The 24,041-nt window shown below is 37.8% G+C and overlaps 4 protein-coding genes across 7 annotated transcripts; 3 read left to right on the top strand and 1 right to left on the bottom strand.

The window, feature by feature from the left end:
• Window positions 1-5,404: 5,404 nt before the first annotated feature.
• On the top strand, window positions 5,405-8,916 carry LOC140809473 (protein disulfide-isomerase 5-2-like). Its single transcript, XM_073167112.1, has 5 exons — window positions 5,405-5,726; window positions 6,064-6,167; window positions 6,350-6,720; window positions 7,602-7,909; window positions 8,243-8,916. Exons 1-5 carry the CDS (start codon window positions 5,487-5,489, stop codon window positions 8,555-8,557), a joined length of 1,338 nt encoding a protein of 445 aa, XP_073023213.1. The 5' UTR covers window positions 5,405-5,486; the 3' UTR covers window positions 8,558-8,916.
• Window positions 8,917-9,458: 542 nt separating this feature from the next.
• LOC140808717 (uncharacterized) lies at window positions 9,459-15,645 on the bottom strand. Of its 4 annotated transcripts, none has more exons than XM_073165912.1 (13): window positions 15,254-15,644; window positions 14,378-14,455; window positions 14,103-14,260; window positions 13,494-13,569; window positions 12,778-12,845; window positions 12,368-12,623; window positions 11,897-12,001; window positions 11,713-11,819; window positions 11,588-11,641; window positions 11,394-11,477; window positions 11,112-11,275; window positions 10,287-10,436; window positions 9,459-9,898 (listed from the first exon to the last, which is right to left on the bottom strand). In XM_073165912.1, exons 1-12 carry the CDS (start codon window positions 15,549-15,551, stop codon window positions 10,289-10,291), a joined length of 1,596 nt encoding a protein of 531 aa, XP_073022013.1. In that variant the 5' UTR covers window positions 15,552-15,644; the 3' UTR covers window positions 9,459-9,898; window positions 10,287-10,288. The 4 variants fall into 4 exon arrangements, with proteins under 4 accessions (XP_073022013.1, XP_073022016.1, XP_073022015.1 ...); XM_073165915.1 differs by having other exon boundaries at window positions 12,461-12,623; XM_073165913.1 differs by lacking the exon at window positions 9,459-9,898 and adding an exon at window positions 9,912-10,152 and having other exon boundaries at window positions 15,254-15,645.
• A 1,287-nt stretch (window positions 15,646-16,932) lies between these two features.
• LOC140808718 (calcium-dependent protein kinase 11-like) lies at window positions 16,933-19,806 on the top strand. Its single transcript, XM_073165916.1, has 7 exons — window positions 16,933-17,629; window positions 17,915-18,058; window positions 18,148-18,300; window positions 18,674-18,789; window positions 18,902-19,069; window positions 19,204-19,428; window positions 19,521-19,806. Exons 1-7 carry the CDS (start codon window positions 17,080-17,082, stop codon window positions 19,656-19,658), a joined length of 1,494 nt encoding a protein of 497 aa, XP_073022017.1. The 5' UTR covers window positions 16,933-17,079; the 3' UTR covers window positions 19,659-19,806.
• Window positions 19,807-20,445: 639 nt separating this feature from the next.
• On the top strand, window positions 20,446-22,479 carry LOC140810643 (large ribosomal subunit protein bL21c). The gene is made up of 5 exons (XM_073168505.1): window positions 20,446-20,839; window positions 21,253-21,333; window positions 21,874-21,975; window positions 22,055-22,129; window positions 22,221-22,479. The coding sequence occupies exons 1-5, from the start codon at window positions 20,555-20,557 to the stop codon at window positions 22,290-22,292; spliced, it is 615 nt and encodes a 204-aa protein (XP_073024606.1). The 5' UTR covers window positions 20,446-20,554; the 3' UTR covers window positions 22,293-22,479.
• Window positions 22,480-24,041: the final 1,562 nt, after the last annotated feature.

Raw genomic sequence — 24,041 nt, 5'->3', positions numbered from 1 at the left:
CCTGACTATGATGTCAACGATACCTGCTATTTGAAGAGAAGCTAGGGCTACCTTGATGCGCGTGCTCACCTACTACCTGTACCCTCGGACGTTGACGGCCTGTCGGGTCCCTTTCTACCCGATAGCTTCGTGGGTACTCCAAGAATAAGGGACGTTGACTGCATGTCCAGTCCCTTTCTTCTCCATATTTTCGGGGATACGTTCAGGCGGAAGACGTTGACTTCCCGCCCAGTCGCTTTCTGCCTTACAATCTGTAAGATCCTCTAAGTAAGTTACTCGAGTATTGAGCCCTCGGCTTCAGCATGAAAACCCGGTCCCTAGTTGCTCGGGAGGTAAGTAAATACCCGATCATGCACGAAGCGCCCAGTCGCGTGGGTAACAATCGCCCTCCCGGTTTCTATAGGGGCTACTCAATGACATTTCCCGGGTCCTCCAGGACCCGAGCCCTTATAGGGGTATCACCACCCATCCCTAAAATAGTCGGGCTAGAGTCTCACTCGCTGTCCCGATTGGTGTGAAATAATTCACGGTGTATAATAGCATCGGATCCTTTAAATATCCCGTAGAAGAGATGTCACGCCTGGATGATTTGTCTCCCGGACCCTAATGAATTGTTATCCAGCCCCTCTGGATGTTGTATTTGTTATAATGAGATGCACCCACAATTAATTCCTACTAGAAAACGCTCCACATCTCGAGAAATGGATAAGTCTGACACCTCGACAACTGTGCACGTCTTTCCCCCTCCCGGCACAATTTCCAAAACTTATCTCAACCGTTCAGGCATCTTGAAGATCAACGGTCATTATTAATTTGTTCTTATTATAAATAGGGCCTTACTGATCCGTCATCATACCAGCAAAGTGTTGTTAGGAAGATACAATGGCAGGTGCTAGCAATCCCAGCGTCCCTGATCTGGCGGAAGAGTTCATGAATGCATCCTCAGAGAGGCATAAGACGGAAATAGAGGAGGAGGTCTTTCACAAAATTCTCGCCTTCTGGGAGGCACTGCAGGAGTTACAGCTTCTCTACTACTGCGGTGAGGCTAATACTCCTCGGCTTCTGGCGAAATAATATTCCCGAGTTGGGGGATCCTTTTGAAGAGGACCGCATGTACGAACTGATGCTTCGAAAAGAGAGGAACACTCTCAACGATATCACTGACGCCAAGGGCTATGAAGGAAGGGCTACACGAGAAGTGAGACGTTGGATGTTCCTGTGGAAAGCCTTCGTAGAGGAGGCATATTTCGATGTAATTCGAAGTAATTTCGTTAAATAAAATTATTATCCGAGTTTACTGTCTTTTACCATTTTATCTGATGCATATCCCACGGACTGTCTGACTCGACTGACAAGATTAACTACTAATAAGTAACGAACGGAGACGTGAGGATTTCGTACTAATAAAACTAAAAGGGCGCCCGAGCTCCGCATTTCTCGGGTTTACAACAATATGCTGGGACCTCGAATCTCCCGGTCTTAAGATAAAATGTCGAGGCCTTAAACCTCCCGGACTCAAGAGAAAATGCCGGGGCCTCAAACCTCCCGGACTTAGAATAATATGCCGGGGCCTCAAACCTCCCGGACTTAGAATGATATGCCGGGGCCTCAAACCTCCCGGACTTAGAATAATATGCCGGGGCCTCAAACCTCCCGGACTTAGAATGATATGCCGGGGCCTCAAACCTCCCGGACTTAGAATAATATGCCGGGGCCTCAAACCTCCCGGACTATTCACGTGGTATCCGGATGATATACAGCTCATCATTAAAACTCTCACCGAATGAGAACGTTCCGTATTCCCAGCTGTATCAGTCGGGCGCCTTGGTAACCGTCAATGCCCCTTCACCTTCTGAGCACAATTTTCAAGGAATATCCTGACCGACCACGTGTTTAGATTCGATGGCTTCGATTAACTTTTTCCTTTGACTCCTAGAGGGGACGCTTCCGCTGGCTGGGACCCTTGTATTTCCTCCACATTTAAAAACGTTCACCTATAAATAAGGGGGGATAGATGTAAAGTGACTCTCAATTCAAAATGTCGAATTCAAGCGGTTCCAGTGCCTGCAGCAGTACACATGTCCTGGTGACCCCGGAGATGCGTCCTCATGTGGAGGAATTGAAGAGGGAAATCGAGGAACATATATGGGCGAAGGTCATGGCCGTGCGGGACAAGGTTCATGACTTGGATTATACCTATCGCAATCGCTTGGCCACTACTCGAGCGCAAAGAGCCAGAGCGAGGAAGTATATCCGAGAATTCGTAGTAGACCGGGTGACCGATCTAGTTGACGATGAAGTTCTGCTGCACATGATGCTGTGGAAAGAGTGGCATGCCCTGGACAAGATAATGAAGAATGAATTCTTCATTGACCTCCGCATTCACGAATTAACTAATTGGATAACGGAGTGGCAGGATTCTGTATCTAACATAATGGATCCCATAACTTTTCGCCGCTATTTTATGTAATGGAAATTTTATCGACTTCTATCGCTTTACTCTTCTGCAAATGAATCTTGTGCAAATTTATGCGGACCGAATCAATAGACTTACAGTTATTTGTAATAACATGATCTCCCCGAACTTAAAATATAATCCCGGGCCATCGAACCTTTTGACTATAACAAGATGCCGGGGTCTCGGATTATTCGGACTTAGAAATTTCCGTCCTGGGTCTCTAGGTTCCCGAGCTATGAAACGAACTTACCGAGTTCTCCTAAACCTCCCGGCCTATCCACACGTTACTACAACGACACGTGTTCATCTATCCCGACGGCTAGTAATGTTTCGTATTCCGAGGAGATAAAACATGATGACATCTCGATCTGTGTAACTGTCTTTTCGTTCTGCCCGTCGCAACTTTCGAGGCGCATCGAAACCGCACACGCGTTCACTCAATCGACGGTTCCGATCATTCCCCATCTCCTATATATAGCGACCCTAGGTTTTCCCAAAAATCACTTTCAAATCAGTATTCTCGGCGAAGCCCTTGCAAATTCTCTTCTCGCAGTTCCGGCATTCAAAGTTTCCTTGCTCCGACGATCTTCCACCGCATTTGTAAGTTTTTTTCTTTTCCTTATGTCTAATTCTACTTCTTCTACTTCCGGGGCCAATGCTCGAGGTTCGTCAGGGTATGAATCCGCCGCCCTTCGTTCTGATTCGTCTCCTTCTCCTACTTCTCGTCGCCCTTCTACCCGGACTGTCCAAAAACCTATAATCTTAAAATCCCAATCCTCGAGACCTTCTAAACCTTCTTCTTCGGGCATATCCCGGATCCCAAAAAAGGATAAGGGTAAGGGTAAAGCCCGGGCTTCCGACCACCCTTTAACCGAGGCCCCCGAGATTCCATGGTTCTCTTCTCTGAAAAGCTCCCTGCGACCCGGAGCAGAAAAAGAACTTCGAACCCTAGGGGTCATTCCTTCTTCTTATCCTATTCTTATACCCGGACCTTCTGACAGGGCTGATCAACCCCCCTCGGGTTATATTACCTTTTTTCGAGACCAACTCCGCAACGGACTTCGATTTCCCATTGCTCCGTTCTTCATCGAGGTTGCCAAATTTTTTGGTGTACCTATCAATCAATTTCATCCCAACTCTTTCCGGATCATGGCTTCGGTTTTTGTTCTCTTCCGTACGCATAATCTGGTAATAAATTCCAAAGTTCTGCATTATTTCTTTATTTGTAGATTAGGAGATAATGCCTTTTCCCTTTCTGCTCGGCTTAATGCCCGCTTTCTTGATGACATCCCTTCCTCTCAAAAGGGGTGGAAAGGAAGATATTTTTTCATTCGTCTCCCGGGTTCTCTTGATTGTTCAACCGAGTTCCTCCCTTCTCTTCCTCAACAGCCAGAACTTCCTCAGGCGTACAAGTCTGAAGAATTTTACATCCGAAGCCTCGCCCTGGTAGAGGGTAGAAAGTTTTCTTCCTCCGTCCTTATCGCCCAAGAACAACTGGTTGCTTATCGTTTAAGTGCCCGGGTTGAGGACCCGATTGAGCAAGTGATTGATGAAGTTGCTGGCTCGGGCCATCAACCTGGTAACTTTCCTTTACATGTTGTGCGATTGCTCCCTGACTTTGTATTTGCATTTGGATTTTACCCTTGCCTGCTCCTTATGCAGATTTAATGGAAGAGGCTTTTGCCAAAAGATGGGCAGCCGAGAAGGCGGCCAAGGAGAAGAAAAGGGCAGCCCGAAAGGCCGCTGCTGAAAAGAGAGCGGAGGATGTGGCTGCCCGGGCGAAGGAGACGGCCCGGGTGCAATTTGAACTTAAGAGAACGGCGCCTGAATCCAGGGAGGATGATGAGGACCTCCTCCCCCTTAGCCAAAGGCCAAGAAGAGTTACGACCATCCCGGTGGTGACTCTCAGCGAGGATGATCAAGCGGGAGGCCAGGCTTCCTTTCAAGCGATTCAGTCAGACACGCCTCCCCTTATGCGCGATGATCAGGCACCCCTCCAAGAACCTTCACAGGAACCTCTCCAAGGGTCTCTCCCAGAATCCTTCCAGGGGCCTCTCCCAGAATTTTTCCAGGGGTCCTTCCTCCCTTCGCAGCCCAGCGGGTCTGTCTTCTCCACCGAAGGAGGTCCTCCAGGACCCGAGCCCTTATAGGGGTATCAAGGGTGATAGGACAGGTCGGGACTTTTTTGCTTGAAAATTTTAATCCGTATTTCGTGGACATTAAATCTTTATTATAGTTCTCATTATAACTTCAAATAATCTAGAAAAGTAACGGAATGAGTCAGATTTGTCGTCGTCATCTCCGACTTACGTGAATTAAATCATTATCCACGTCCGTCAACCACTTTAAATATCGGTTGAATTATCAAAACAATGTTCATATTTACTTAAAAAATATTGATTCAACAATTCAGTTTTATATATATATATATATATATATATATATATATATATATATATATATATATATATTAATATTACTTTAAGAGTGTGTTTGGTTGAGTGGATTAAATAAGGATAGATTAATAGTCAAATATTTATCATTAGAATTTTAAGATGTTTTAATAATCGTTTTGATCCGGTTTAAGATCCAATTTTATTAATCAAATAGTTATCCATGAAATTGGATCTTAAATCGAGTCAAAATGATTATTAAAACAACTTAAAATTTTAACGATAAATATTTGATTATTAATCAATCTTTATTTAATCCACTCAACTAAACACACCCTAACAATATAAAATTTTGTAATTCATGATTTTAATAAACAAAATAGATGAAATGATGTGATTATCATGATGTAACGAGTTGGATTATAGATACAATTTAAGTATTTGAGTTTTTTTTAATATTAATTATCAGATCCGGTTTACTTGGAACTTTGAAAAATCCTCAAAGTGGTCCAAGTTTGGGCCTTCCCCAAGATGTGGACCCAAACCCACTCGGAAAATTGCGATCCCTAATCCCAATCCAATTATAAAAAGTCCCAGTTCAATCGTATGCAACCCGCAAACACTCCCGCGAACCGATGACTCCTCCTTCTCCTCCTCGGAGGATCTGCTCTCTTTTGTCACTGTTAATATTATTATTTTCATTATTGTTATTAATTTCTTCGTCCAATTGTGAATCGGAGAATCGGTTCAAGTTAGATGGCAAAGTGTTGGAACTGGATGACTCCAATTTTGACGCCGCGATCTCATCTTTCGATTATGTTTTCGTTGATTTCTATGCCCCTTGGTGTGGTCACTGCAAGCGCCTCGCCCCCGAGGTTCGATCAATTTTTTTTTATTGTTGTTCTGACTTCGAATATTGATACCAAAGTGCAGTGTTGATTGTGATATATCGACATTTATTAGTTTTTTGTATGTCGCTCTATTATTTTTAATATTTTTTAATTGTTTTTCCCCGGAAAAAATCAAACTTGGTCCTTTGCTGGCACCATGAAATAGAGAATTTTGCGATTATGAATCTGCTTCATTGTAAAAGGATTTGTAAATTTATTGAATGTTCAAGTGCCCTTGCTATCGGTTATTCCTTCTTTCTTAGGTTGCTTCTGTCCTCGGTACTGGGTTCTTGGGCTTATAATTATGAATGTTACATTGCAGTTGGACAAAGCAGCCCCTGTTCTAGCTGGGTTGAAGAAACCCATAATTGTCGCAAAAGTTGATGCTGACAAATACAGAAAGCTTGCTTCGAAGCATGAAGTTGAGTAGGTTTCCATGGCCTTCTGGATCAATAATTTGTTAACTGCCGGGATTCTGGTGTCTGTTGTTTTGTTTTTATTACGTTATATGATATATGATATATAAATTGGATAGCTGCCCTATGGCCAAATCTTTCACTACTAACAAGTAACAAAGATGCTGAAAATAATTATTCTTTTTGATACAGTGGATATCCAACTCTAAAGATATACATGCATGGAGTTCCTACTGAATATTATGGACCAAGGAAATCTGATTTACTTGTTCGTCATCTGTCGAAATTTGTCGCCCCAGATGTCGCTGTTCTCAAGTCAGATTCTGCTATTAAAGAATTTGTTGAAGAAGCTGGGGCTGATTTTCCTATATTCATAGGATTTGGCTTAGATGAATCCCAGATATTTAATTTGGCAATTAAGTATAAGAAGAAAGCCTGGTTTTCAGTTGCCAAATATTTCTCGGAGGATATCATGACCAACTATGATTTTGATAAGGTGCCCGCTTTGATCGCAACTCATCCGGCGCACAATGAACAAAGCATTTTTTATGGACCATTTGAAGGTTATTTTTTTCTTATTATATATTATGTTGAGTGAAAATAGATGTATTAACTTATTCATCTTGTTAAACTATGTGGCTTGTCTCATGTTAGCTTATAAAGTGTAGGGCAAATCATAGCATCTAAGACTTGATAGGGAGGATCTGGTCCCTTCAAAGTCAAAGGTTAAAAGTTTGCAATTGCCATGTAATTGATTTCTAGAGTTCATTTTCATAATGGCAATTTAAATTTAGTCACTGAAGTTAGTTTCTATAAATGTGCTTGGTTTCTGTTAGTTGAACTCTTTACTGGCCATTGGATCTGACAATGGTTAAAAGTAGAAGGAAAATATGTGTCTAATATCATATGGAAGAGCACTGCATTTGCTTGGGAGTGGGTAAATTCTATCCAATGCATATAATTAACGTGTCATATGTTAAGACTTATGTCCAATAGTGCCTGGATTCTGAACTCCTTTTGATGTTGAGTATATCTATCCTGACCATCTATGATTTTGGTAAGGTGTGAAGCCACTAGGATCTATCTTAAGGTGTGAAGCCACTAGATCTAAGATAGATCTGGGGATAGCATTATTTTTAAGCATTTAACAAACTCGGTGAAAGCTCAGGTATTTGTTAGAAAATACCGTTTGTTTATGCACCCTCATCAAGAATATTTTCCTGTTTTGCACGTCTTTTTACTTTTTCTTCTGAATCACCCTGAGTACAGCCTTTACATATCTAAGTTGGATCTTGGTGTGGTTAAACTCTGTTAAGCCTAGTTTTCTATTAATTTTAATAAATTGTGTATTTCTTTAACATGCTGAAAATGTCTACTTATTCCAACAACTATAAACTTGATATTATATACCAAATTGAAAGTAATATTTTATGCTGAATTACAGAGACATTCCTTGAAGATTACATAAAACAAAGTTTGCTCCCTCTAGTTCTGCCCCTGAATCAAGATACATTAAAGTCACTAAAAGATGATAAAAGGAAAATTGTTCTGACAATCTTGGAGGATGAAGGAGCTGAAAAATCCAAGGAATTAATGAAAATGCTAAAGGCTGCTGCCTCTGCCAATCGTGACTTAATATTTGGTTATGTTGGTGTCAAGCAGTGGGAAGATTTTGTTGAATCATTTGAGGTTTATAAGAAAACTCAGCTGCCAAAGATGGTTGTTTGGGATGGGAATGAGGACTATTATTCGGTAAGCGACCGTTTCTAATCTTGAAAATTTATTGTTACGGTGTATAAATTCGTCCGAATGAAGTCTTTGATCAATAGTTGATTTGAGCTGGATAAAGTGAGAGTCTTTTTTTTTCAAGTAACATTGGCATGGTAAGCAATCGAGAAGATCTTGTTTCTTTTGATGTTGATTGCTGCCTCGTAAACCAAATTTGCCTGTTTGGGTTGGATAGCATCAAGATATTTAATTACTTTTAAATAATGAGGAGGTTGCTATTTTCAGAACCTACTTTATCGCAGTTTTTATATGGTTTCATGCATGCTCTTGATATTGCATCTTTTGTTCGAGAAACAGGTCATCGGTTCTGATAGCATACACGAAACCGATATGGGCACCCAGATTTCAAGATTTCTCCAAGGATACCGAGAAGGAAATGTAATACAAAAGCAGATTTCTGGTCCAACATTCATGGGTTTCTTAAAGTCACAGCTCGGAGCCACCTTTGTCCTCATCCTGATTTGTTTAGTGCTGGTGATAGTGGTGCTCCTATCAATGGCCAAAGAGGAGCCTCTTACCGTTGGTACTCGAGATCAGGTTAATGATGCAAGAAGTGTTGCCTTGCAGCCGGAGTCGAGGGAACTGCGTAGAACTACTGACAAGGAGGACTGAATTCATGATGAAACCGTGGACAAAGTAGGGATGATTTCTTGGATCGAACAGGCTGTTCCGAATCGGAAATATTGGTGAACTTACTAGGAATTACACTTCATCTTGGAAGACTGATATTGTTCATGTGTAGTTTGGCATAAAGCTTCTTTGGTATTCGTTTCTCTTTTTTGGTCATTTGGAGGACTTTAGTTGGATTTTTTGACATCATTATTAAAAGCGGCACATTGTTCGTTCACTTTATGTATACATCTTTTGTTATAGAAAACCATACCACTAAACCGTTTGATTTGTGCGTTTGTTTAGTTGTCGGCAAAAAATTTGGATACTTTCTCGATTTTATTTGTGCATTTTTTCATTCACGGCTTGACTGGATGCCTCGTTACAATTATGTTTGCACAACTACACTACAACATGCTGCTTTAACCATATTACATGCTTCACTTCGGAAAGCCTTTTCGCTGAAATCGTTTTGAAAGAAAATCAACTGTATTACTTGGTTTATTTACACATTTCGATAGCGTACATGCACCCAACCCGTACAAGACGGGTTTGGGTAAACTAAATGGATATGGAATGATGCAGAATCTTAAACTTTTTTTCTAATTCCCACTATGAAAACAATCGACCGCGTCTTACAGCCTACAAGATAAACCAAAGAAACAACCGGCCAAACCCATCCGACAAGAATCGACTGAATAATTTTACAAATTATATAACATTATATAAGCTAATGATTTTCCAGATTTGGCACAAAATAATTGAAGCAACGACAAAAACAAGTGAATTTTACTGATCCTGAAGTGAATAAGATCGTTTTAGCCATCATTAACACGGCATATAATAATATGCATTTTTTCACAAAATGATGAAAGTTTGTTTTCTCGAACAATTCACAGTCACAGAACCACGAATTAATACGTGTATATTTCATCTCTTGATGTGATCAATCACATCCAGAAATATAATAGTGGAATCAACATCTCAGATGAGTCGAGAAAAGAAGAATACGAGTACTTGAAATAATAGATTGGACTCTTACGTACTCCAAAATATTTGCAAGACAAAATATGGGAAGAATTATATACCACCGACTTTCCTTCTGCTATAGGGAAGGTGAAAAACCTCTATGTTTTACAACAACGTAGAAAAACTGGTGTGCGGGGACTTAAGACCTGGTAATATGACAGGAAAAAAGATCCACGCGGAGGACATTGCGTGATAAAACAATTACGGCATTTCACAGCACCATCTTTAAGAAATTTACCCATCACAACAGAAAATCAGGTGCTCTCTCGATGAAAATTGATGTATCTTGCACCTTCAACCATTTGCAACAAAAACCTGATTCACAAAGCTTTGAATAAATGGACAGGCATGATAATCATACTCCCCCAATGAAAAAAAAAACTTTATTTCACGTGTATTTCAAGTGTTGCTGCCTAGAATACACAAGATAGCATCTTTAACTAAAATTTTGGGTCTGGGTTTGCCGCTGCCTTTAAATAGCCGAAACTGCACTTCTACTTGATTAGTTTGTGGACTTCCGTATACTGTTGGAAATTCATGGTAGTGGCAGGAAAATGACTGCCTCACAGCTAGAGCAGATGAGATGGTGAATTTTTGCTCACAGTTCACATATTTTTAGAATCAAACAAGAAATGTATTCGCGTGGAAAATTTACAAGCAAAAGCAATACGAACTAATTCTGAATATCGAAACACCAGTTTACCTTCAAGTTCGAACCCATAAGGTTTCCGAGGAAAATGGCCTTTGGTTCCTAGTTTGAGTCGCAGCAGCCCCTAAGGGAGGTGCATGCACAGTAATAGGAAGAATCCACTCACACTTGTCCCTTCCCTCTATCAGAAGAGGATGCTCATATCTGACAGCAAAGAACACACTAAGCAGTCAGAAATTGTTGACCAATTAGAAGTGTATCATGCAACAGGGATGAGTTGAGTTTTAACGTCTTTACTTAGGTTTCCTTCACAAACTTGAAACTCTAAATCACACATGTTGAAAGTAATGAAGTGGGATATATGCAAGTACTCCTGAAGTACGAAAAATCCATCTGGACAGACAACCATCACTTGTGGAGGTATAATCATTTATGTAAGAAGTAATTACTCTAGATCTCAAGAAACCACTGTCTGTTTGTTTTTTTTTTTTTTTGGAAAAGATACGTCTCTACCTTTTGGAAAATCTATATTCACAATGGATATGAGGGATCCAGAGGTAGACACGTATATGAAAGGCAGATTATGGGCTAAATCAGAGAGATGTCAACTTATCAATAAGCACATACGATTCAACCACAGAAAAGGTTTCTCCCCGTCATTAATTGATTAACTGTAACAACTCTTTATCTTGGCCATATTATAATGCATCTCTATATTGGCATGCTTCATTTTCTTTATTTCGTCTCCAACAACCATATCCCAAGAAAATTAACTCAATTTTTTCTTAATGCTATATTGACATGCTGGTGGTGAATGGCCATGATGCAAACAACAATTGTTATCCCATAAAAATAATTTCCACCACAAAACCATTATACCTTTCCCAGTCCACATTCTTTGGAGTTGTAAGGAATTCAAATCGAAGAGCCCATTGAACAGAGACATATCGGGTCGAAAAGGTCATGACCCCATCCATAGGAATGGAAAACAGAAAGCTTGTTTGTATTAAATCTGCCACAACCTCGTGGTGGTCGCTATAAACCTGCAGAACCAAACGTGAGTAAGAAATCTGTGACTCATCAGATACTCATAAATCAAAAATTATCAAACTCATTTTTACAGTACAATAGTTTTTGACATTAGAAAAAACTATTAAGCACCTTGGTAATAGTAGGAGAATGCCTTCGAGAAGGATGCACAAAGCGCTGGCTCACGGTCTCCGACATCTCCAAAGTTATTGACAGCTAAAAAGCATCAGAAACCAAGACAAACTTGGTAAAATTGTATAAATAGGAAACCAGACGTTAACACTTAGCAGGAACTCACAACTATTAAGTTTTGTGATGAACAGTACCTCGAGGCATTTCCTAGCCCCTTCTTCATGAAAGAAAGTAAGGGTTCCACCTATCTGTGAGCAGAAAGTAATTTAAAATACAATGATATGGCATAAAGAAGAGAACCAAATTATCAAGCTACTACCATATCACTGAAGTAGTAAGTTGAATCAGAGTTTTTTGGAGAAAATCTCAGAAGAACTTGGTCATCCAGTCTGATATTATACGATTTCCCTCTAACAAACCCTTCTGCTGCAGAGAATGTTCACAAAAAATTAGTATTGAAACAATTTAGGGCTGAAATATCATAATGCAAAGAAAGTAATTACATGCTCCAGATCCAGAGGCAGATGGTGCCCTCGAGTCATCAACTTCAGAAAGTGCTCTAAAAGGTTGTAAAGGTTGACTCGGAGATTCAACAGCCAAGGACCTATCTGGGGAACAAAAATTAAATCGAAAACATAATTATTAAAGTTTCCAGACCTCTGAAGACACATGTGCATATTAGACCATACACAAGGAATAAGATGAGCACGTGGACTTACTTTACAAACAACTGAAAGATAATTAAACAAATATTTATTATTATACAACTATATATGAATAACTAAATGTATATGTAGCATTTGAGCTATGCTTAATATATATGTGTGTGTGTGTGTAGACAAAGTTTATTATGCTAGAAAGTGAGAATCCTGAACATAGGGACATAGAATTCAAAATACAACACATGCAACTACTGAACTTTCATGCAACAGTCAATACATGACACATATATGTTATATTAAAATATAAGTTACCGCCTACTGAATCATGCATAACCTCAGCCACTGATAGGCGAGGAAGGGCTATGTTTGAAGATATGCTAGGGCGTCCTTCAGTATAGAAAGAACCTCTATTTGATGACCTAGCAGCAAATGACTGCAAGGATAATGAACTTCCAAAGGTCTTGTACACGTCTTCCTTCATATGGTTAAAGGAAGAAACAGATGAAATATCATCCCGTGAGCTTGCATAGCCTTCCTCAACTTCATCAAAAGCCTCATTCACTTTAGCCTACAAAGAAATTCAAATTCACAATCTCAACCTCGTTTTGTCGCACTTTTGAAACAGTCATTACTCCCATTTCAGCACAAGCAGAAAAGGCAAAGGAACTACATTAAATGATCAATCTAAGATACTGAATCAGCTGCAGGTGACAAAAATTTACCCAGTCAGTATCAGCATCCATTTCTTTCCAGTAAACATCCAAGATGATAGTAGACACAGGAACAATTCCTAAAAGACCATTCCAGAAGACAAATTAAAAATCACATATCTAAAAAAATTGTAATTTTCCTTTTCAATTAATGGAAAAGGAAAGTCACCCAAAAAAGTTGGTCAGACCCCACATGAAAGGTGAAACTAATTACAATTTACATGGAAATATAAGAACTAACACTTTTGGTGTGGCTAGATAGGGCAAAAAAAAAACCAAGTTGAGGCAAGATTTTGTAGCATGAGACAGTGATGTCATTCTGTATAGCTTAGTACTCTCCAGTTAGTTAAGTTCTTTCGACTTCTGAGGTAAAACGCCTTACTAGCTGAACCAGTAGTGAGTAGACTGCTTAGACGAAAACGTGCGTGATGCAGCAGAAGTTGACCAACATTAGACAGATAAGGTAGGTGGGTTTGCCTTACTTGACTCACCAGAATCTGGCATTCCCACCTCCCCCCATATACAAAGAGTTACTTAAAGAGATAAGATTTGACAGCTTAAGGATAGCGCCAATTTTTTAATTATCCAACTTCATTGACCGCCCGCTACATTTGCTTGAGCAAAAGAACACCATGTAAAGTCGAGAAAAAGAAATGCAGAGTGCCCAAAAACATAATAGCTGGCAGTTTCACAAACAAAATAAAGAGAACGTGTAGGGGCAAATTTACCATCACCAAGACCTTCTTCACACTGCAAGCCATTGTTTTTCTGAGTGACCCATATCTGTAATGGTATTCTAGTTTCCTGTAAAGTTTTTGAGCCGCAAGAATTAATGTAAGTAGATGCACCTTGGTTGAAAGAAATGAAAAAACCTTTAACAATCAGAAAGAGCAATAATTATTCAATTATTAGACACTTGTATAAAATGCTAAGGAGAAAATTAAACATGAAAATTAATGAAATACAATCTTAATCAGGTAACATAGTGGCAATTGGGAAAAATATAAAACCTTAAAAAACATATGGAGAGATACATATTATGAGTTACAAAATGCAATAATTTGTTTTTCCTACATTTGTACAATTTGACAAAAAGTAGAAGGATATGTTGAAAGAAATTATTATCAGTAAATGAAGCAACAAGGTTAATGCATTCAACTAAGCGTGGGGAGGAATTTCCTATCAGAAACTGAGCACAGGAAACTTAGCAGTGAGCCTCATGCCCAATATCATGCAAGAATTTTACTGGCAACAAAAGCATGGAATTATTCAAGGAGGTTCAACCAATAAACTGATCCCTTAATTTACAAAGAACAAAACACAGAGATAAAGCACACCATTTCAGAAAAGTCTTGTATTGACTCTCCATGAGAGGGTCCATTATCCAAAATTATATACTGTCCAGACAACGTACTCCTAACATAGTACAGATAACGGATAGTTGCTCCTCTATAGGATGGAGGTGAAATGCTTGGTAAAAGTGTGCGCACCATATCTGCAACCATAAAACATTTTAAATTCAACAAAAGCTAGAACCACATGAGAAACGAAAACCCTGGGATTGTAGATGAGCAAGAAAGAGCAATATTCAACAAAGTTCACTAGTGCTTACAAGTTTTAGTGGCCCCACCGGAAAGGATTTGATTTGAAACTAATGTGAAAGTGGAGCAATCCATGAAAACGTATTCACCTGAGAAGGACATGACATATAATTACATTCTAGCTCATCATGCAGAACGTCTTAGCTCTTCTTTATCATGTTCTTTACACACTTAGTTTTCTATAGATATCCCACTCGCTTTGTTTTTCCTATGGAAATGGAAAATGGACAATATTATATTGCAAGTAGGGGAGAGGAATCTCAGCTAGTGATTTAACGTACAACCTGCAGATATATTCAAGATAAATATGAAGTGACAGGTTAATTGCAAGTATATCACCCACAAAGTGGGGAGGGAACCTCTATCGTTTTGTCACAACAAGAGACTGGTAACTTTTAAGAGCTGCTTTTAATTTATTTTATTTTATGTTACTTTACTTCCTCTAAGATTTAAATAATTTAATATCACCAATTTTTAGTGAAGAAATAAGAGATACCACTCTAACGCAATGAAACTCGTGAACAGCACTAACAATTATTAACTTGGCACAAAATTATATCTTCATGGATTGAAATCTCAACCCCCGATTCTGATCTGCAAAAAATAACATGAATTACAAATGATCGAGAGCATTACACCTCCTTATCGCCTAATCTTATGTTAGTATAAAAAGTATTCTGCTCTCTATCATACTATGAATATTACTTTTCCCAGTATCCTTATGATGGAACCTTGTAGTACGTTCTATTTGCATTCGGTACATAGTTAATCACCACTCAATCATTCAAAGTTGGCAACATCCAGGCCAGCAAGAAAGTACATTGCAAAAATTTCAATTAAAATTAGGCTAGATGAGACAGTACATAATACTATAAATTCAAAATTACCACGGCGCTGCTTAGAGTCATGACTAAGCTTGGGAGTGCTGAACCACTGGGTATCCAATTTCTCGATCCCTTTCATCTCAAAGCTGAGCTTTTCGATCAAAAGAGACCACAAATTAGTTTGGTTTTTGATCTCGATCGTGATGGTGACCAGATCACCGGGTCTGTAAACTTGTCTGTCGGTCTCCAATTTCAGCAGCGGTAGCGGCAGATCAGATCTATTGGAAGTTTCTCCGGCGGAATAGGAGTCTGCTGCAAATCCGAAGAATGAGAATCTCCGGGAGGGTTTGTTCGGCGGCATTTTTCGAGGAAAATTTCAGAATATCTGATAGACGACCGTACAGAAATTGTTCATTCAAGGAGAGCTGGTGTCTCAGCGTTATGGGCTTACATTTGGATCAATATTTCCATTTGGATACAAAAAAACATGTGGGCCGATTAAATCAAGAACCAACTCCTATACGCATCTACTATCTGGCCCATCCACATATCCATGATTCAAGTCGGACATGCTTTTAAATTCCCACACACATATACATATTTGTATTTCTGCTAAGTCTATGTCGTATAAAAAAAAAATAAAAATTGCTCTATCTAAATCACACAAAAAATTTACACAAAAATATTTCTACATTATTAAGACGCACATGTGTTTTTCGGATGAAATTCTAGACAATCTTAAAACCTAGAACTAATATATAATAGAGTGAGTCTCATGTGAGACCGTATCACGGATCTTAATCTGTGAGACGGTTCAATCCTACCGATATTCACAATAAAAAGTAATACTCCTAGCATAAAAATTAATATTTTTTAATGGATGACCCAAATAATAGATCAGTATCACAAATACAACTCGTGAGACTATCTTGCACAAATTTTTGCCAATATAATATTTGAGTACTAACTGTTTAAATTTGATATAAAAAATAAAATTTCTATATTAATATCAACACTTGATACATTTGTTTGTGTGCTCAAATATCATATATTAATATCAGATCTGAAATAATTGATACTAAAATATCATATATTAATAATATATTTTTAATATTTTGTATCGAATTTCATCTGAAAAATAAACTAGTCATTAATATCAATAATTGTTATATATGTTTAGGTACTAAAAAAATCATATATCATTATCATATATGAAATAATATTTTTTATGCATGTTCGAGTACTAAATAATAATATGTTAGTGTCAAATTTGAAATACTATGCGCAAATATCATATATCAGTATCCGATTTTTAATGTTTTGTAGTAAATTTCATCAAGAAAACAATTGGGAGTTAGGGATTGCAAATTTTTTTGCTTCAATCAGACACTGCAAAAAAAAAAAAAAAAGTTTGATGGATTGAACAGAAATACAACTATAATGATAATTCAATCATACAGAAAAAGTATGTAGTTGTGTTATGGTTCATAAAAAAAGAAGGGAGTATGTTTTTCAAAAAATTTAAAAATGAAAGTTATTAATTATTTAAATAAGAGAAAGATGGAAAGATAAATATTAGATTTACCATAATTAGCTCTACCGATTTTAACTTTAATTATGATATATATAATATATTATATATATGTGTGTGTGTGTGTGTGTGTGTGTGAGTGTGAGATTATTAAAATATAACTTGAAACATCAATAAACGATCCAAATTCAACGCTAATCCCCGAAATAGTGTGGACCAATGAACCAGAAGTTCGTTATTTCCCGACCAAAACTCCACAGCTTCCATAAACTACCACAATGGTGAAATACAACAAAAACTGAAAAATTTCTTCGAAAGGAAATCAAAGGACGGGAAAAAGAAAATCCGGAAAGAAATTATGAACAATCAATCTTCAGGAGGATCATCTTCCAAGCCCTCGATATCAGTTCTTCCCTACCAGACCCCAAGACTTCGAGACCATTACAATCTCGGCAAGAAACTGGGCCAAGGCCAGTTCGGCACCACCTACCACTGCGCAGAAAAGGCCACCGGCATCGAGTACGCCTGCAAATCGATCCCGAAACGCAAGCTTCTGTGCCAGGAAGATTACGATGACGTATGGCGAGAGATTCAGATAATGCACCATCTGTCCGAGCAGGCGAATGTGGTGAGGATAAAAGGGACTTATGAGGACAATGTGTTCGTGCATTTGGTGATGGAGCTGTGCGGCGGTGGCGAGCTCTTTGATCGGATTGTGCAGAAGGGGCATTACAGCGAGAAGAAGGCAGTGCAGCTGATGAAGACCATAGTGGGAGTGGTGGAGGCTTGCCATTCGCTTGGGGTGATGCATAGAGATCTGAAACCGGAGAATTTTCTGTTCGATACGCCGGATGAGGATGCTAAGCTTAAGGCCACGGATTTCGGGTTGTCTGTTTTTTACAAGCCCGGTACGATGAATCAAGGAATTTCAGTTCAAGCATCAGCTTATTTTATACTCTCAAGATATTGGTTTGAATTAATATTACAGATTCATTTAGTGGGTTGAAATCTGCATTGTTTGTTTGGATTTCATTTGCTGGTGATGATACGAGTTCTAAGAAAATCTTTTATCAGATAATAATCTCGACTTGGTTTCATATTTAGAATCAATTTAAAAATAATGTAGCTCTTTGCTATTTTCAATTTTATTATACAATATTCATGTCACAATATATATCTTTTCATGTTTTCAGGGCAATGTCTAACTGATGTCGTTGGAAGTCCCTACTACGTTGCTCCTGAAGTATTGCATAAACATTATGGACCCGAAATCGACGTCTGGAGTGCTGGCGTGATCCTATATATATTGTTATGCGGGGCTCCACCTTTCTGGGGAGGTATGCATTCAAATTGTTAACATTTCATGAGTCTATTATAATTTTTTTCAGAATTTGATATATATGTATATTATTTTTAAACTTTACAGAAACGGATAATCGAATATTCAAACAGATATTGAAAGGTAAAATAGACTTTGAATCAGATCCATGGCCTCAGATTTCAGACAGTGCAAAGGATCTGATAAGAAAGATGCTTCAAAGAGATCCAAGAAGCCGCATCACTGCTCATGAAGTCCTATGTGAGTTAATTCATTATGCAGTGCTCTTCTTTTCAATGGCTGCAACCGAGCTCAAGATTCGAGTTCAGCAGCATTAATTCTTTTAGCACTGATTGAGCCCAAGATTAGACAAGAGAGTGGCTAAAATGCATGACTGGATTCTTTCTTAAAAAATAAATGTCAAGATGCGAACTTTATGCAATAAGCAGATGAGAAGCAAAATAAACATTTCAGTTATATTTTAAAAATATTCAAAAAGTTACATCTAAGCGAAACTTAATATGTCACTCAAGCTAGAATTGATTTTTGGCTGACGAACTACTCAAGCTTGAGCCTGTGCCGCTGGCATATCCACCAATCGAACGGTAACAATTGTATTCCGAGTTTTTAACAGGCCATCCTTGGATTGTGGATGACAAAGTTGCACCAGACAAACCTCTGGGATCAGCTGTTCTGTCGAGGCTAAAGCAATTCTCCGCTATGAACAAACTTAAGAAGATGGCTTTACGTGTAATGTTTCGATCCATGTCATTTACAAAAAGAGAAGTAACAATAATAAATGGAGCTTTGGTGTGTGTGTGTGTGTGTGTGTGTGTATAACTAGTTTATATTTTTTGTTCAGGTTATAGCAGAAAGGCTATCTGAAGAAGAAATTGGTGGGCTAAGACAGTTGTTCAAAATGATCGACACAGACAACAGCGGTACAATAACGTTTGAGGAATTGAAACAAGGTCTGAAAAGAGTAGGCTCTGAACTCATGGAATCTGAGATCAAAGCACTCATGAATGCGGTAGGTGTAAGAAATACAGAGAAACGCACATTTAAATGTTGATATCAAAAATTAGTATCCATAATCCAGTTGTATCAATGTTTGTATTGGAACTAATGAGTTTGACATGAAAAATGATGGGGATTTTGGTCCAGGCTGATATTGACAACAGTGGAACAATCGACTATGGCGAGTTCCTTGCGGCAACTTTGCATTTGAACAAAATGGAAAGGGAGGAGAATCTGCTTGCTGCATTCTCTTTCTTTGACAAAGATGGGAGTGGCTACATCACCATTGATGAGCTTCAACAGGCTTGCAAAGATTTCGGCCTACACGATGTTCACCTAGGCGACATGATTCAAGAAATTGACATAGACAATGTAATTGAGTTTTCTTAAATTGCCCTACGTTTGTTTACTTTTTCCTTGTTTGTTTTAACTGAAAAAAGTTATGTGAAATCGGGACTGAACAGGATGGACGGATTGATTACGGAGAATTTGCGACGATGATGAGGAAGGGCGATGCAGGTAAAGGGGGGAGAACAATGAGAGGCAATTTGAACTTCAATTTGGCGGAAGCTTTGGAAGGTAAAGCCAAGGTGGAAGATTAAATCTTGGAAGCATGTTGTACTGAGTTTACCGGTTGTTTAATTGTGTATGGTGATTTGTATATACTGTGTGTTAGTTCGTGGGATTACCCAATGTGTATCGAAGCACGGGCGGATTTCATAAAAAAGTAGATTAAATACAGAAATAGTTTGTAATTTTTTTTTTTTTTTTTTTATTTTGTGTTTTTTAGATAAAAAAAGAAATAAATGAAAAAGATCAGAGAACGAAGATAATAGATTTTATCATTTTGATTGTCAAGTATTGTTTTTATTTTTTTTAAAAAAAAGCTTTATGTCCCAAAATTTCCAACCGTGAAACACCAATTTTCACATTAAGTCGTAGCAAATATATTATCCTCTCGAAACAAAAATGGTGTAATGTTTTACAATATTTAATTTATATTTTGCGTCGATTTAATTATTAGATTTTCACGAATTTTTTTCGATCGTTATCATTCAATGAGTATTGGATAACAATAGCATGTAAATCACGTTAACATCGGAAAAATGATTAATCAGACATTCAGACTCTTAACAATTGGTCAAACAATCACCTATTCGACTGGAGACAAGATGACATTATCTCAACTTTAGCTTATGCCACCACATACGGTTAATATTTTTTCTAGGCGGAAGTTCGGGAAGGAAAACTCTATTTCACCATAGGATTTGATTTGAGGCAGTTAAAAAACTAAATCTGATCAAACGTGAAAAATTAGTTGCTGGGAAAAAAGCAACCACCAATCATCGAGCAAGAATATCGGGTATTTGTCATAAAATTATGATTTACGCCCACGAGCAAATGTGTCATTTTTATTACGGCAACGGATAGGATAACGAACACCTCAGAGCAATCAGGCTGGAACCCATTCCAGGCAGCTTCCATAGCTCACTCAACAATGGCAGCCCTTTCGTTATGTTCCTCCCTCGCGCCGAATCTCTCTCTGAATCAAAACCTATCATCCCTTTGTCTTTCCAAAACCAAAATTTCGTTTCTCTCTCATTCCCTCTCGTCTCTCAATCTCAACCCTAAACAGGCCGCGTTGTCTTTTATACCCAAATCATCTGAAACAGAGGCCGCGCCTTCTTTGACTGAGCCGGAGACAGATAAGCCCTATCCGGAAGAGGAACCCGTCATTGAGACTGCGGAGCCCAAACGCGAGGAAGTGTTTGCGGTTGTTATGGTAATTCGTCCCGTTCTCATTTGTATAGTGCGAGTGAGTGCATATATATTGCTAATAATTGTAGAATTCTGGTTGTTCATGGAGAAATTTACGGTGATTTATTATTTAGACCAAGTTTTATTTTTGTGATCGTCATTTAGCCATTGATGTGTGTAACATAGCTTTTCTAGGGCTACATCAACCTTCGGACATTATATGTTTCAGATAAGGTTAATAATGTGTGTTTGAGGGCGTAAAGCTAACTTTTAAGGTTTTTGTATTTTCTATTGTCGAAAGCATCCTTTTGTCCATCGTGCGATTGCTGAGTTGTTGTAAGGTTTATGATTGTCGGGGTTTTGTGTAATTTTGAATCTTAATGGTCATGTTTATAAGTTGATTTGGGATGCATTTCTGTGCTTTGTATATTTGTTTAGGTCGGATCGAGGCAATACATCGTGCATCCTGGACGGTACATTTATACACAGAGGCTTAAAGGTGCCAATGTGAATGACAAAGTATGTGTTGCAACCGTCTTTACTGATGTATATGTGATAAAATATGATTAAGATGTTCTGCGTTTTCTCTTCTGCATGGGTGTGATTGTGTTTCTTTTTGCATTCTGCCATATTGGTGTATCAATGAACTGCTACGGTGCCAGAGTACACGCACCTGTGTATTTGTTTCATTATGTTGTTTAAGATGAACTTTGGTCTTTGAAGCACCTTTACTGTCTAAATAGGTATTAGGGTATTTGGAAAGGTGAACATCACCTAAACCTATGAGTTTTAGATATTTGCCCCCCCTCCAATTGAACTGCACCAAGAATTTTTTAGGCATTGGTAAATCGCAAAACATTATTTTCTGAACAAGTTATTGAAAATGTATCGTTTTTTTATGTGCACAGAAATCTCCATTTTTGATCTCTCGTTCCTTCTTTTTTCCTCTTGGATTTCCTGTTAGATAAATGTATTAGATGTCTAATCGCCCTGTTCTTTTTTGGAATCTCAACACATTATATTCTTCTTTGGAAAATCATTTTTAAATCATCTTTTCAGATCACTTTAAATAAAGTATTACTTGTGGGAACGAAGACGAGCGCCTACATTGGAAGACCAATCGTGTCCAATGCTGTAGTTCATGCCATAGTGGAAGAACAAGTATGATCAGTTCCAAAAGTGTTTTGAAATTTTCCTTTCTCATCATTTGGTACTTACTCATTGTTGCCATTTCTTGTAGACATTGGACAAAAAGGTCATCGTGTTCAAGTACAAGAGAAAGAAGAACTACCGGAGAAACATTGGGCACCGACAGGTACCAAATTCTTGTATGAATTTTACACTATCTTTATTACATTGTCACAAGTTCTTTTCTCACCAAACTTTTTCATTATTGGATTATCCAGCCCATTACTAGAATTAGAATCACAAGCATAACTGGCTATGAAAGCTCACCTGCTGCTACGCTTCCATCATAACTTACGCCAATGATTATGTTTTGTCACTATGCTCGAGTTTCCAGGAGATTATGTTTATATTCTACGGAGCACAACCATTTTACCAATTTTTGTGCTAGTACTTTGAATTGCCTGATGAAATATGGCATTTGCATTCTTTGTCCAAATCATCTTCAATTCCGTGTATGTCATCGTGCTTCGAAGTTTTCTTTGTTCTTCCACGGTCTATGCTGTTTGATTTCTTCACCATCACACGGTAGAAAAGTATAATAACGTCTACATGGCTTCAGCTAATCCCTATGAGCTAACCTAACCTTTTATGCATTTGGTAGCCATTTGGTAACCTATTGCACGATATGACCAACTAAATAACCCAGATTGTTATTGATTTTTCAAGAAGGAAGTTCGAAATTCGAATCCCAGTATACATTATACCAGTCATGAATTTGAAAAGAAATAGTATATTTCACCCCCTGCCTGCAAACTCACGACATGAAGGCCACCTCTAGGATTTCCAAAAACTAGATTATCAAAGTCAGACCAACTACTTTAAGTCTTTTCTTTCATATTCAGTTTGATGCCGTGATATCTTAACACGAGGGTTGTATGCCACGCTGCAAGAAAAGCTATGTAATTAAGCCAATTTTCTGCTGCCACGTATCTATTTAATTAAGCACTATATTCTCGTTGATAAAAATTAGTTGAGTTCATTAAGAGCAAAGTGATTGATAATACGTTACCCACAAAGTAGTGCAGAGGCGTTCCCTGTAAATATATTGCGAATATCAAATGGCTATATGAATTTATGTGAATAATCATTTAACCAAAGACAATCAAATTAACTTGAATTTAGTATTTATAAACATAAGCTATATTGTGTTATTGTAATAGTAAAGATTAAATATAATAAGCAAGGAGTTGGTTCTTTTTCTCTGTTTTTTGTTTTTGGGGGATTGAAAAATTGTGTGTTTCGTTAAAACTGATAATTTAAAGTTAAAAGTACTTTGTTGAAAAGGATTCGAAATCTAATAATTGTTTTATCACAGTAGGGTATTAGATTTTCAAATTTAATTTAATGTCTATTTATTTTTCACTAATTTTGAGATATATATCTCATTCAGCCAGTCATCGCAAACGGGTTGGTAAATTAATAGTAATAATTAATTTGGAGTGTTTGATATGCTCCATGATTTCTAAATTGTTTTTTTGTTTATTTGAATACATACATATGATGAGAGAGAATCGAAGTCGAATTAACCTAAGTTTATTCTTGGGCGCCTAGCATCGTACCAGCAAATCTGAGCAAAGGGGTGTCTTATGATTAAATGAGTTAGATTAAATGAGCTATAAGCTCGGTTTTTAAAACACATTAATGTTGAGATAATATTTTAAATTACGGAATAAACAATATTATATATCTATATTTTTATTATTAAGTGTGAGACACTTAGGATAATTATTTTTTAGGACACCAAAATATTTAATTTCATAATTATCTTTCTTACCCAACTAAAAACCTCCTCAATTGTTTCTATATTTTACATAGAAAATAATCTAAACAAAACTTCTCTTTTAAATCGAACAACTCTATTAAATTGAAAATAATTTCCTGCTAATTATGTAATATTATTTGATCAAATTAAAAATAATAATGACACATACAATATGTTCATCTTTTACTAGTAGGATATATAAGGTCGAAAATCTTAGACTAATTATTTTGGTATCTTTTTGTAAACATTTTTAAATGCCGTAAACGCCCCTATCAAA

Source organism: Primulina eburnea, chromosome 13 (genome assembly GCF_022965805.1).
Source record: "Primulina eburnea isolate SZY01 chromosome 13, ASM2296580v1, whole genome shotgun sequence".
In the NCBI taxonomy this organism is placed as follows: domain Eukaryota; kingdom Viridiplantae; phylum Streptophyta; class Magnoliopsida; order Lamiales; family Gesneriaceae; genus Primulina; species Primulina eburnea.
Note: the sequence above shows the minus strand (reverse complement) of the source record. Positions and strands in the feature narration are given on the sequence as shown.